This window comes from Oncorhynchus nerka, linkage group LG19, assembly GCF_034236695.1.
Source record: "Oncorhynchus nerka isolate Pitt River linkage group LG19, Oner_Uvic_2.0, whole genome shotgun sequence".
Lineage (NCBI taxonomy): Eukaryota > Metazoa > Chordata > Actinopteri > Salmoniformes > Salmonidae > Oncorhynchus > Oncorhynchus nerka.
In genome coordinates this window covers 31,807,157-31,822,566 of record NC_088414.1, presented here as the reverse complement: position 1 = coordinate 31,822,566, position 15,410 = coordinate 31,807,157, and the positions used below count along the sequence as shown (strand labels likewise).

Genomic DNA, 15,410 nt, shown 5'->3' with positions numbered 1-15,410 from the left:
ACTGGACTTGATTTACATAAATGCATCTAGGTTATTTCTTTGTGTGTGTGTGTATGTGTGTGTGTGTAGTGTAGTGTGCATACCTTCATTTAGGGGCATAAGTGTAATGGCAACACTGAGCCGACCACTGCCCAGGCCAACCAGGTGAGGTGTGGTCGTCTGTACCTTCAGGCTTCCTCCAGTCTCTATCAGGTTGATTGGTGGCCTCTGTGGGGAAAGAGAGAGTGAGGTAGGGTCCTGGAGTAGTGCTGTGAGCTTTAACAAAATAGAGAGTGTGTGTGTGTCACAAGAGGTTGGTGGCACCTTATTGGGGAGGACGGGCTCGTGGTAATGGCTGGAGTGGAATAGGTGGAAGGGTATCAAATACATCAAACACATGGTTTCCATGTGCTTGATGCCATTCCATTTGCTCAGTTCCAGCCATTATTATGAGCCTTCCTCCCCTTAGCAGCCTCCACTGGTGTGTGTGTGTGTGTGTTTGTGCGTGCGTGCGTGTGTGTGCATGTGTGTGTACTCACCATGGGTGTAGCTAGAACTTGCTGATCAGACTCTGCCTGGGACTGGCTCTCTGTACAGCTGCTTGTGTCTGAGTCCTATAAACCAACAGAACGATGTAAGCCCAAGAGTAGACCCAGACACACACACACACAGACACACACACATACACACACACAGACACACACTAACAACTCTCTGAGAACAGATGGATGTCATAGGAAGTTCCAGAGGGAGATGGCCTTACATCAGGATGGAGAATGTGGTGGGGAAAAGGAATGGGAGTGGTTTAGGAGAGAAAATTAGGAACAGATTCAGGGGATTTTGAGAGAGGGGGATGAGACAGAAACTACAGAAAGAGAAAGTGAGAGAATTGCTGAAAAGATTGAATCTAAATAGAATAGAGAAACAGAGAGTCAGTAAAAGTAGGGAAAAAAACAAGTAACCTTGAAAATTGAGGAGTGAGTTATTAAAAGTTATTAAACTCAGACTGACAAATCACAACAATTCAGTGGAAAATGATTAGAGCTGAAAGTAATGTGAAGTGATAATCCCACTGCTCCAGTCTCCTGCTAGTTTCTAGGTATGTCCTTGTGCCCCAGGAGTTGTGAAAACTCATGGATTTCCTCTCATTGAAAGCTCACATCCTGTATGAGGTCACTGGTAATACCATTATATTATTTCCTAACTTCAGGGGCAGTTGGGACTTGGGCATTTCCACAGTAACAGAGCGATGTCGAGACTCATATATTTTTTAAACACTAAAAACACATTTACTTGATTAACAGTGCAGCACAAACAGCACAAACGTCATCCTGTTACCAAACTTATGTTTTAATGTTCTGTGGAAATTGTTAAAAGTAATCCTTGTGTAATCCTACTTTGAGTTGTATGGTTTGATTACTTTGCAACCATTGGTTTTTGTTTGGCATTAATTTTAAAGTGAGTCTCAGCATTACTCTGTTAAAAACCCATCTAAGCAGAAACAGATTGTGTGTTCACTCAGCTGTGTTATTGCATGTCAAAACACCCATGCTGTGTTTAGGCTCTGGGAACCAGGTCATGGTCCAGAGTGAATCTTAATAGTGGGCTATCGTCTGAAAGTCCATCATGAGCTCAAGAGGGGAGTGACACAACCGGGCAAACGGTCACTATATATCACTACATCTACCACCATTTCCCTTCAAGAGTTCAAGAGTCAGCTCCTGATCTATATAGTATTAATCAATTGATAAAACGTTACATCCTCCACATGTATTCAAAGTCATTCCTGTCCTAATGACCATGGACATAGAGTTGTGTTTACAGTGTAAACGCCATCAGAGTGTTGTGTCTCACATCTCTCCTCCAATGGAATCCTAGTAACAGCTCTCATCTGGGGCCAGATCATAAAATGTAAAGGAATTTGGGTTTTTGATACATTTGTATCTGCTGCTGCAAGTCACATTATTCAGAGGATAATAATGTAGCCATTGTTACCCGCAGTGTTCAGGATTACAACGTCTGTAGCCTACTATCAGAGACTGTTTAAAAATGAGAAAATAACTAACAGTGTAGGAAGCAATTTTCTTTTAAATCAGTTAGAGCTTCAAGCTAGTCAGACCACTTGTAAAATTGTAGGAAAAAAACGTACCATTGTTGAAGTCGAACTGCAAGCTTCAGTTATAACTCCCGAAATGGACATTAATGGCAAATTAATCTAATTACGAGGAGGGCATCTCTTTACAGTGCGAGACACTGTTCGTTGGGGGGGTTCTTCGGTGCCATTAAGGTCTCGACTCTCGACAGAATATTCACAAGTCCAAAAGAAGACTGTAGCATTATTGGTGGAATGAAACTTGCGGATTGTCATCTCTTCTGGACGGAAGGATACATATTTTTGTAAACAGGAAACCCCCCCCTAAAGACCCTGAGGGGAGGGTAGTGAGTTTTTTTCCCTGGTTTACATTCGCTCTTCTGCTCATATTTTCCCTATAAACAATGGCTTGATTTACTTTGATATTACCCTAATAAAGTTTAGAAACGTTTGTGAAGGTTTGGTATGGTGTGGCTATTATTAAGCTTTAGCTACAGCAGGCCAGTGATATAAAGGCAGTGCACCCCAGCGCTGCAACTGACTATGACAGTTGGCCTTGAGGTGAGGAGGACTGCTTCAGGCCTACCAGAGTTACTCCTATAATCTAACAATATAATGCTTTTCTTTATACAAAATATTTGGATCGAAAATGTAGGAATTACCCTCCTTCTGTACGTCTATATCTGCATAGCAGACGAAGCGGAACGGTTGAGCTAACATGCGCTAATGGGATTAGCATGAGGTTGTACGTACAAGAACATTTCCCAGGACATAGACATATCTGATATGGGCAGAAAGCTTCAATTCTTGTTAATCTAACTGCACTGTCCAGTTTACAGTAGCTATTACAGTGAAAGAATAGGATGCTATTGTTTGAGGAGAGTGCAGTTATGAACTTGAAAATTGGGCAGACTTGATACTGCTCCACTGGATGTCATAAGGTGAATGCACCAATTTGTAAGTCGCTCTGGATAAGAGCGTCTGCTAAATGACTTAAATGTAAATGTAATACAACATTTTGAACAGAAATGCAATAGTTCATTGGCTCAGTCTAAAACTTTGCACATAAAATGATGCCATCTAGTGGCCAAAACCTAAATTGTGCCTAGATTCCTAAGTCATATATTGGCCTTTCTCTTGCATTTCAAAGATGGAACAAAAATGTTTTTTGAAAATGCATGTTTTTTTCTTTGTATTATCTTTACCAGATCTAATGTGTTATATTCTCCTACATTCATTTCACATTTCCACAAACTTCAAAGTGTTTCCTTTCAAATGGTATCAATAATATGCATATTATATATTGCTGTTGGAACAGCTTTATTTAGGCTTGTGTAACAGTTTGTGAGCACGTTTTGTCACCCTTATTGTGCAATGAATGTATTGTTTAGTGTTGTGTTGGGTAGTGGCTTTGCTGGGATGCATCTAACATTTTGCCCCACCAAGATTTACATGCTAAAATCGCCACTGCTCCCAAAATATATATTTTGAATGTAAATGTTACCGTACATGTATACGTCCAGTCATTGCGCTAACCCTAGTTAGCATTGGCTTGCGAAACGACCACTAACTTCCTTCATAATGCACGCAGAGAAATAAAAATGGTGTCCACAAGTTAATCTTAAATTAAGGCATGTCTAGTCAATAGCCAAACATTTCTGTAAAAACCCAACGATAAAGCCTTGTGTTCCTATTTTTTTTATTAGTCTTGGGCTGTTGGTGGTAGGTGCAGCCAATTCAGCTGCCCTGCGCGCCGGGTAGGCACACTGTTGCCATTTCATGTGTCTGAAGGTACAAACTCTGCCTTTCCGGTGGGCCTGGAGAGAAAATCAAGTGTGCTATGCCAGTGCTGGCCAATCAGAGTGCTCAGATGACCGAGACTGCAGTAACATAGCAGGCATAAAATAAAGCTACGGTAAAATTGATACTGTGAGATTTCAAAATGTTTAAAACCATGACTAGAGAGACTGTCAATGAATACAGCAAAGAGCTGCTGTTTTTATGACTGAGTTCATGTTTAAGTTCTTACTCAGCAGTGTCAACACTTTGTATTCAACTCTTTTATAAAATATTAGTCTGCTGTTGTTGTTGTGCTTACCCTGAAACCCCAGTAACCTCAACTGTTTGCATGTACATGAATCCTAATTCCAGTGTACAACCAAGGATAACTGTTGTCCTGGAACAATTTAGCTTGGCCATTCTTTTGGATTCATGGCCCAGTAGGGTCAAAAGGGCAACAGAGTCGATGAAGCTTGATTTTAAGATAAATGGTCACAGCTGCAAAACCCTACAATGGATCCATTGGGCTGTGCTCTGTTGGAGAGAGTGTAACTCACTGTGTAGCTTTGCAATGATGAGTTTGTGCATGTTTTTCATGCAGATGCATGTGATTGGCTAAGTGCCTTTGTAAGTGTGAGGAGAAAGTGGTTGTGGCTGTGAAATTATAAGTGAGATACAACTCATGTCACTTCTATCACATAGTCCCTGTATTTTATGAGCACTAATCTCTTGTGGACAGACATAATTATGCAAGATTTTAGTTCTGGGTTAACCAAGATTATATGAGCACTAATGTCTTTATACTTTCAAGTAATTCGCTCCAACTATGAATCAAATTCAAATCAAATCGATTTATATAGCCCTTCTAACATCAGCTGATATCTCAAAGTGCTGTACAGAAACCCAGCCTAAAACCCCAAACAGCAAGCAATGTAGGTGTAGAAGCACAGTGGCTAGGAAAAACTCCCTAGAACTCCCTACAAACTCCCTACTACTTCATGTGTTGTCACTGTTCATGTGATGGTCACAGAGGACATGTGATCACTCAAGAGGAGGCTGGTGAGAGGAGCTATAGGGAGGAAGGGCTGGAATGGAATCAATGGAATGGTGCCGAACACATAAAACACATGGAAACAACGAGTTTGACTCTGTTCCATTGATTCCATTCCAGCCATTACAACTATCCCGTCCTCCAATAGCTCCTCCCACCAGCCTTCTCTGTGATCACTATACCCCTGAGCCACGCACACAGTGTTTATTACTTACTGGTTAGTGCAGTCAGAACAAAAGTAGGAAATGAAGTTCTCTGTAGGGTCATCAAAGGTCCCCTTTCTGCTGACCCAGGGGTCACACAAGCATATTTTCATTAGTTGTTCATCCATACTGCTTGTCATCTCCTTAGATACACTTTTGGTCCGATATTATCATATATGATAGGGTAAAAGGAAGTTAACAGTATTTCCTGGTAAAAATCTGCATTACAGTTACTAAGCAATGAGGGAACTTAATTATGTCCTTCAGAGGAACCAGGACCAGAGCAATCTGACTTGTCAAACATTCCCTTTCATTTCATGTATCAGTTGTCACCATTGGGATGTGTTTCCTCCACAGTGTGAGGCCAGGATAAGCATGCGTCGACCTCATTTAACAATTGGTAACCTGCAGTCTCATTCTCTGTGAGCACGGCCAAGCAACAAACAAGGAGGCAGGACAATCAACAACTTGACCCAGTTATCTTTAATACATACATTAAAACCTTAGTCTGAAAATATAGGTTACCATAACAGTATACTCATTGCAAATATCAAACAGGGCGATATTAACTAATCAAAAAGTATTTTTGACAGAATTTACACTAATTTCCCCACCAAAAATCCAACCATCCCAAAGTTTGCCAAAGTCATATTGTTTATAGGTCTGGCCACATCAGCCTGCGTGACTCTGACTCTGTGAGGATATTGATGTAGCCATGTGTCCATCATCAGCTGTGATCACCTTTGCCTGCTCCAGTACTGTGAGAAGTACAGTATCTCCTCAATCGCTAGTCCATTATGACATGTTGCCACGTCCTGTTATGTAAGGTCCTGCTGCGTTACTACCTGGTATGTCCTGGATATGTGCACCTCTTTCAGAGTCATCTGATCCAGAGGAACCAACTCTTCTGGTGTTTGGTCGGACAGGACCTCTTCATGTGTCTGTAGATGATGAAGTCCTACTTCTTCATCATCTCCTGATGTACATGGTCCTGGCATCTCATCTTGGGCATATGATATTGTTGCATCAAAGTCTTGTGAATAACTTCCAAGTACAGGGCCACCATTTCCTGGTTCATCACTCTCTGGTATGTGTGGCTGTGGTTCATCATTGCCTGGTGTTTGTGGTTCGATTGTGTCACCATCTAGCTCCTCACTCAAATGCGACTGTGATCGTGGTGAACAACGTCCTGCTGTCTCTGGTACATCGCTTGCCAAATCGTCCGGTCTTGGAGTATATGGCTGTGTTATGTCACCATCTAGTGTATGTGGTCCAGATATGTACAGTCCTTGGCTATGTGGTCTATGTTCCTTTGTTCCTGTCTCATCCAGACCTGCTCCATTTTGTTGATGTAAAGTTGCACCAATCATGATTATTGCTGTATCTACAACACAAGAATACCAAATACAGTCATCCTCTTCAAGAACGGTTTAAAACAAGCTGACTGTTATTACCCTCTAGTCCAGGGATGTCAAACTCATTACATGGAGGGCCTAGTGTCTGCGGGTTTTTGTTTTTTCCTTTAAAAAAATTAAGACATAGGCAACCAGGTGAGGGGAGTTCTTTACTAGTTAGTGACCTTATTTCATCAAACAAGTAAAAGGGAGGAGCGAAAACCCGCTGACCCTCAGCCCTCCGTGGAATGAGTTTGACACATGTGCTCTAGTCCAACTCTGGACCTCGAAGCCAGTTCCACTGCTTTTTAAAATTCATCCCTCTAATCAGGGATTTTGACCAGGGACACCAGGTGGGGGTAATTAATTACCAGGTTGAACAGAGAACCAGGAGGCTCCAGTAAGAGTTGAATACCCCTGCGCTATGGTTACCTGCATGTGAGGGTCTCATTATAGGCAATGGTCGTCCATCTTTCCAATTATATGTTGTTTGCTTTCCTACAGGACAGATAGGTGAAAATACAATCAGGTGTACAGCTATGTGTTTTGGATAGTATAGTTATACAAATTATATTTAGAGGTCTGTAGTCACTTACCTCTGTGCCTTAGATACCTTGGAAGGGCCACAGAAACTGTGAAGACAAAGAAGGCGACAGAGGCTACTGTGCCTAGCCATGACCTCTCACTGTTCTGCTCATCCTCTACTGTGAAACAGACATTGTGATTCCTCGTTAACTATCTGCTTGTCTTGGTGTCTTTGTGGTAATATACTCTATATGAATATTATAAAGGACATATACATATCAATTTAATGAATGTGCACCTACCTATTGGAGTAACTGTGATGTTGACCTGGGTTTGTACCATGTGTCTGCTCTGGAGGCCTGTGAATGTACAGGTGTAAGTTCCTGAGTGTTCCTGATTCTCTGGGTTGTGAAGAAGGAGGGATCCGTTGCCCATCAGAACCTGGTCCTGCTCCAGTCCAGCCCGGCCCTCCCAGAGGTTGGAGGTCCGTCTGGTTCTACTGTCGTAGCTGAGGATGACTGTGGGATCATTGGTTCTGGTGAAGATCCAGGTGAGGGAGAAGTTCTGGAGGTTCTGTGGAGCGATGCAGGGTATGGACAGCTCTCGTCCCGCCTCTCCAATCAATTCCACTGCAGGATTAAACATGTCACAAGTCATGAGTCAATCAATGATGTAGTGGTAAAAAAAAAAGTGGGTAAACAATGATCGTTGTTCGTGGTGAGTAAAGTAGCACTCCTAATACTTTCACTTCATTTTTGCACAAAAGGTGGGTCAACGCTCGTACCAAAAAAGGTGGGTAAACAGCGTTTAAGGGATTTTACCCTCCACTACACAACTGGTGTCCCCTTTGTCAACAACTTTATAAAATTCAACCATATGGAAGCGATTCTAAGCTGGTAACCCACTTTTGTGAGGCATATATTTTACATGCCTTTAAATCTCCAGGTTGGTTTTCTCTAGAGACGCTAAAAGAACAGACTGACCAGTAGTTAGGGGTTCACATCAAAGCTATAGTTATTGTCTGAATTATTATTAAAAATAAATCCTTGTCATGGTCAAGCATACACAGAGTGTACAAAACATTAGGATCACCTGCTCTTTCTATGACATAGACTGACCAGGGGATTCCAGGTGAGAACCTATGATCCATTATTGATGTCACATGTTAAATCCACTTCAATCAGTGTAGATGAAGGGGAGGAGACAAGTTAAAGAAGGATTTTTAAGCCTTGAAATAATTGAGACATGGATTGTGCATGTGTGCCATTCAGAGGGTGAATGGGCAAGACAAAATATTTAAGTGCCTTTGAACGGGGTATGGTAGTATGTGCAAGGCACACCGGTTTGAGTGTGTCAAGAACCGCAACACAGCTGGGTTTTTCATGTTTACCATTTTCCCGTGTGTATCAAGAATGGTTCACCTCCCAAAGAACATCCAGCCAACTTGACACAACTGTGGGAAGCACTGGAGTTAACATAGGCTAGTGTCCCTGTTGAATGCTTTCGACACCTTGTAGAGTACATGCCCAGAGGAATTGAGGCTGTTCTGAGGGCAAAAGGGGTTGCAACTCAATAATAGGAAGGTGTTCTTAATGTTTTGTACACTCAGTGTAGATTGGTAACTTTTTTTCTAATTTGGCACACAGAAACTAGAGGCCATGGTGTAACTTGGTAAAAAAAAAATAGCACCCATTGGCTGATGAGGGGTACTGTTGTAAACTCTCATATACATTGCCCCGTTTGACCTAGAGTATGTAGGTGTCTTTCCCTCAAGGACCCATAGCCTCCATCTTTGGTATGTAGGCCCATGGTGCATCTTTTAACTTAGTTTGAGAAAAACTAAAGGATGGCTCAGTTATTGATGAATCAGTGAAGCAGATTTGACATGTCCATTTACATGTCCAATGTTTTAGGGTCGTCAAAGACATTCGCATTATGAACCATGTTAAGTTTGGCATTGATTTCTTAAAAAAAGAGACACTTAATTCACTTTTTTGACAATGTAATGTTAATGCCTAAAATAATCATAAAAAATCTTCATCTCATGGACTTTACATTTTGTAATTGGACTCATCACAATAGTCCCTAAATAGTTTGAGAAAATAATGTTGATGCATTTAAAGATGGCCACACTATACCAGTAGATGCATATTAGCACATGCGCTATGCAGAAATGTGCTAAAAATACTTAAAACATCTTCTTCTCATGAACCATAGGACCAAATGACACCAAATGGCCTATGGTACGTCTTAACTTACTTTGAGAACAGCTAAGGTATTGGTTAAAAGATGGCTGAGTTATTGACAAATTAAACAAATCTGATTTTATGTGTCCATTTAATGTACAGTGCTTGCTTTGTTATCGAACTGATTTTGTGTCCTTTCTGTCATCCTGTGAACCCCGTTCATTGCTGCTCACAGCTATATTTCCTAGTTCCTATTCCAAGGAGCATCTCAAATACAAGCTCAGTCAGTTCTTTGTAAAAATGCATTTTAGATTATATCTAGGAGACAACAGCTAGTGCACTGTGAATTTCTGAGAGACCTGGTTTTTTAACCATAACACTGCATCCAAGGATGTTGATCCATACCTTGCTGCCTCAGAGAGACTGTCCACACCTGGGCCTTGTCGGCAGAGATGACAGAGCAGAAGTAGGCATAGTCAGAGACATTACCCAAGATCCTCACTGTGCTCTCCACTGTGTACAGACCCTTGGAGTCTGGGGTTTTGATGGTGGAGTTCTGTAGTGTTTCTGGACCAGACGGTGGGTCTGTATTCCATGCCACCTGAGGTGCAGGATAGATGTTCTGAGATGAACAGGAGACCACCTCCCCAGTCATCTCTATTCTCACTGACTGGATGAGAGCTGCAAAAGAGAAAACACTGTTCTTGATAGTGTTGAATAAAGAATGAAGCTTTAGTTTTTTTTCAAAGATTGATAACATTAATTTACTAGCCCTCTAGAAGGAGTTTACATGTCCAATCATGGCATATCATTGTATATCAGTAATGGTCCTACTGATCTAGTGATGCTTGCATTTTTAGTATGACAACTATGGCTTTCATAGATACGACATAGTGGAGAATGGGGTTAGTTGAGCCACCGGTTGTTTCTAGGAAACCATACACACAATTAATAATTTCACCAAATATTTAGGGAGAGGTCATAATTTCATGGAGTCTGTGAAATAAAAAAACACATGGAAAAAGTGGTCAAATTAAAGGTCAAATGAGTGTTGTGTTAGAGGTTTCATGATGCTTGAATCTAAAACCAAAGTAGATCATTTGAATATTGTTCAATACATCAGTTGGGGGTCTCTATAAGCTTCAAAATGAGCTCTTAAACTTATCATGAAAGAGCATTCTTGTAGCAGTGTTGGGTAATGATATCTAAATGTTTGCCTTGGGCTAAGTTGAGCCAATGATTGAGCCAATGGCAAATTGATCAAATTGAAGGGTTTTCTTCCCAGGCGTAATGCAAGGCATTATCACTGGGAAATGAGGTTACACCAGGGACTGGCTAATGTTTAAAGTGTTTTAAAAAATCTAAAGTGTTTGTTAGGTGTTAAGCCTGTGTTAAAGGCCCAGTGCAGTCAAAAAAACGTGATTTTTCTGTGTTTTGTGTGTTTGTTAGGTGTATATAGAACAAACCTGGTGTGCCCAGTAGACTACTGCAGACAGGGCCCAGTCAAGTGTTACAGTGGAAAATAGAGGCTGCTTTATTCCCCCCTGCAGTCACGACCATGTTTCCACAGTGACTGTGGCTTGGTCATGTGATAGGCCCGTAGGGGGTAGTGGGGTAAGTTAGGCCACTTTTTACATTCAGGGTCACTCCATTAAGGGAAATAAAGTATTATTTCTAACAAAGATATCTACATATATATTTCAGGATTAAAGGGCACTAACAAACATGGTCCTCCAAAAATGTGTTATGTTCAATAGTAGGCCTAAGCTTTTATTAAACACTACATATTAACCACACTCCTTTTGGCTCTCCTACAGATGTTTATATTGTTACACAACAAATAAACTGACACAGTTAACATAGGGACAGTGAGACAGGGGTAGGCATGCCGAACAAAGCCTACCAGCTTTTTAACTCTTTACAAATGTCTGGACAGGATTTGAAATGTGGAATCTACTGATGAATAGAAAGTGGTTTGTGTGAACTGTCCATTAAAATGTTGCATGGAAGAGGAATAAACTAGGAGACAATAGTGAGATTTTTCACTGACCTTTCACCCCCAGGTTGACAAAGGTCTCCTGGTTCCTCTTTCTGGTGCTGGTGTAGCACTTGTATCTTCCCTTGTCCTGAACTTTTATCCTTTTCAGGAGGAGCGATGCATTGCCATGGGCGATCTGGGAGTTGAACAAGCATGTCCTTCCATTGAAGTGCTTATTCTGCAGTCCATACTGGTCCTTGTTGTAATAGTAGCTGTGAACAGGGATCTGCTGTTTGTACCAGTGGATGACCACGGCACCAGTGGGTTTAAAGCTACAGGGAAGCATGCAGTCCTCATGGAATAAACAAGTCACATAAGCCTCTGAAAAGAAATGTTTGAAAATTAGAAAGTAGTGGTTTTGAAGAACACTTACAGTATACCTCAGCATCCACAGATGAGGAGAACGTATCCAAACAGTAAGACGACCAGAATATCAGAATGTTGATTAATGTAAAATACATGCAATTGACTGGCCTTTTCAGGATATTACAGCATATTTAGTGTTCTATCTTCTAAACTATCAATGACCAACAGCAAATACCCAAAGATGTTTTCCACCCAAACAAATCATGTATCTTGTGTTAGTTAACATGCAGTCTCTTCTCACAGCAGAGACTTGACAAAATGTATATGAATCTACGTACAAGTATAATCAGCTGTGGAATAGAAGTCCACGACAGCATATTACCATCTATCGATCGTTTGTTTCTCTGGTGATGTTCAATAAATACATTCAGGAAGGTTAGATGAACAAGTAACTACATTTAGTTTCTTGCTATTACCTGAATCGTCATTCCCAAATAAATATCTCTTATCTTTGCTGCCGTTAGGAAATTATATGGTTCACCAAATGGATAAGTAAAATGTGCTCTAAAATAAGAGATACACATACTGTAGAGCCCCAATAACAGCACCTCCTTAGAGCCTAGTTACAGTAGATCAGACAGTTCTCCCCTTAAATATATATTTATATATATATAGAGAGAGAGAGAGACAGAGGAGGTCAAGTCATACCTTTGGAGTCAGTCATAGACAATGTCCACAGAAAGATCAGGAGCAGAGTGGCCGATCCATGTGTCAGTGCCATCGCAGAGGGTCTGTGTTCAGAACTTATTCTGTATCTGTTAGTATTGAGTGTGTGTGTGTGTGTGTGTGTGTGTGTGTGTGTGTGTAATGAGCTGTGTCGTGTGAATCCATGTCAAAGTGGCTGTAACATTGATGAAACAAGGACATATTAACCAAGCAAGTAAAACTTTAACCTGCCTAACCATGAGTAGTCATTAGGTTAGTCTGATTAATCAGACTTTAATACATCATTAATTGGTATATACAGCCTGAACATTTGTGCGCAAAATTGTGGAAATGTACATTGAAAGACAGAATATTGAATGAAATTACATTTGAACTTACTCAGAATATACTATTTTCATTGTCACTGCAGACTTGGTTACAGGAGGCTGGCTGCTGAGGGAAGAATGGCTCATAATAATGTCTGGAATGGAGTTAATGGAATGGTATCAAACACACGGAAACCATGTATTTGATGTGCTCGATACCATTCCGTTGATGCCGTTCCAGCCATTACTATAAGCCTGTCCTCCCCAATTTAGGTGCCACCGGCTGCCTGTGGTGTACACTTTGTACAACTATTCAAGCAGTAGTTCCATTAACCTGCACACCACCCAGGCCAAGCTCCTGCTGTCTGCTTCATTACACATTACTCCATTAAGCCAGGCCACAGTAATTGAGTTCACAGACTAATCAACCATACAACTTGTGCCATAAAACTGTGCCTGAGAGTAAGTGTGTGTCTGGCCATTGTTTACCATGTAAAAAATATTGCTGGCATCTAACCCCTCTTCCAAAGTGTAAATTCATCCATGTGAAATCCCTCCACAAATATATTATTCATTTATACACTGAGTATACAAAACATTAAGAACACCTGTTCTTTCCATGACATTTGAATCCAGGTGAAAGCTATGATCCCTTATTGACTTATTCACTTGTTAAATCCACTCAAGTCTGTGTAGATGAGGAGGAGGAGGAGGCGGGTTGAATAAGGATTTTTTCATCTTTGAACGGGGTATGATAGTAGGTGCCAGGCTCACCGGTTTGTGTTAAGCACTGCTGCACTGCTGGGTTTTTCACGCTCAACAGTTTCCCGTGGGTCCTTTGGGTGATGGACCATCCAGCCAACTTGACACAACTGTGGGAACCATTGGAGTCAACATGGGCCAGCATCCCTGTAGAATGCTTTCGACACTTTGTAGAGTCCATCCCCCGACCAATTGAGGCTGTTCTGAGGGGAAAAGGAAGGTGTTCCTAATGTTCGGTATACTCAGTGTATATAGTTCCACAGGGACTGCCACAGAAGTGTTGACACTGCAGGAATCATCCACAGCATGTGATCAGCCATCACGTTGGTTACACCTGTAATTGGAAATATCATGGTCATTTTACTTTTGATAATCATCCTCCATATCTTTGATTGTTCCTCCTACATGTTACCTGCAGTGGGTCGTCTGGCTGTGATGTTGACCTGGGTTTGCACCATGTGTCTCCTCTGGAAGCCTGTGAATGTACAGGTGTATGTTCCTGAGTGTTCCTCACTATCTGGGTTGTGAAGAAGGAGGGATCCTTTACTCATCAGAACCTGGTCCTGTTCCAGTCCAGCACTGCCCTCCCAGAGGTTGGAGGTCTGTCTGGTTCTGCTGTCGTAGCTGAGGACGACCGTGGGATCATTGGTTCTGGTGAAGGTCCAGGTGAGGGAGAAGTTCTGGAGGTTCCGTGGAGCGATGCAGGGTATGGACAGCTGTTTCCCCACCTCTCCAATCAATTCCTCTGAAATAGAAAGACATTCACCCAAAGTGTGACTGGCTGGTTTTTTCCAACTTTTTTGGCCTTTATATTGTTATGGTGGACTTAGATAAATGGGTGAAAGATCTGAATACCTGTCTTCTTTATGGAGGTGGTCCACACCTGGGCCTTGTCTGCAGAGATGACAGAGCAGAAGTAGGCGTAGTCAAAGACATTACCCAGGATCCTAACTCTGCTCTCCAATATGTACAGACCCTTGGAGTCTGGGGTTTTGACGGTGGAGTTCTGTAGTGTTTCTGGGCCAGACAATGGGTCTGTGGACCATGCCACCTCAGGGGCAGGATAGATGTTCTGAGATGAACAGGAGACCACCTCCCCAGTCATCTCCATTCTCACTGACTGAATGAGAGCTGCAAAAAAGAAAGACGTGTTCAATAAATTGTCACAATAGTTTAAGGCCCAGTGCAGACAAAAAAAGTGATTTTCCTGTGTTTTGTATACAATACATCACCAAAAGTATGTGGACACCCCTTCAAATGAGTGGATTCGGCTATTTCAGCCACACCCGTTGCTGACAGGTATTTAAAATTGAGCACACCGCCATACAATCTCCATAGACAAACATTGGCAGTAGAATGGCCTTACTGAAGAGCTCAGTGACTTTAAATGTAGCACCATCATAGGATGCCACCTTTCCAACAAGTCAGTTCACCAAATTTCTACCCTGCTAGAGCTGCCCCGGTCAACTGTAAGTGCTGTTATTTTGAAGTGGATATGTCTGGGAGCAACAATGGCTCAGCCGCGAAGTGGTAGGCCACACAAGCTCACAGAACGGGACCGCCGAGTGCTTTAGTGCGTAGCGCTTTAAAATCATCTGTCCTCGGATGCAACACTACCGGGTTCCAAACTGGAAGCAACGGTCAGCACAAGAACTGTTCGTCTGGACATTCATGAAATGGGTTTCCATAGCCGAGCAGCCGCACACAAGCATAAGATCACAATGCGCAATGCCAAGCGTCGGCTTGAGTGGTGTAAAGCTCGCCGCCATTGGACTCTGGAGCAATGGAAACGCATTCTCTGGAGTGATAAATCACGCTTCCCCATCTGGCAGTCCGACCGACAAATCTGGGTTTGGCGGATGCCAGGAGCACGCTACCTGCCCCAATGCATAGTGCCAACTGTAAAGTTTGGGGGAGGAGGAATCATGGTCTGGGGCTGTTTTTCATGGTTCGGGCTAGGCCCCTTAGTTCCAGTGAAGGGAAATATTAACGCTACAGCATACAATGACGTTCTAGACGATTATGTGCTTCCAACCTTTTGGCAACAGGTTGAAAGGTTTCAGC

General features: G+C 42.0%; 1 protein-coding gene across 3 annotated transcripts in view; it reads right to left on the bottom strand.

Moving 5' to 3' along the window:
- The window catches only part of LOC115101400 (pleckstrin homology-like domain family B member 2), a 45,242-nt gene extending 42,895 nt beyond the window's left edge, over positions 1 to 2,347 (bottom strand). For all 3 annotated transcript variants that reach the window (XM_065004877.1, XM_029620860.2, XM_065004878.1), the window contains exons 1-3: positions 2,129 to 2,347; positions 519 to 593; positions 84 to 207 (exon numbers count right to left, since the gene is read on the bottom strand). In XM_065004877.1, the coding sequence (XP_064860949.1) occupies positions 84 to 207; positions 519 to 593; positions 2,129 to 2,179 (250 nt within the window). In that variant the 5' untranslated portion in view covers positions 2,180 to 2,347. The remainder of the gene's footprint in view (positions 1 to 83; positions 208 to 518; positions 594 to 2,128) is intronic.
- Positions 2,348 to 15,410: the final 13,063 nt, after the last annotated feature.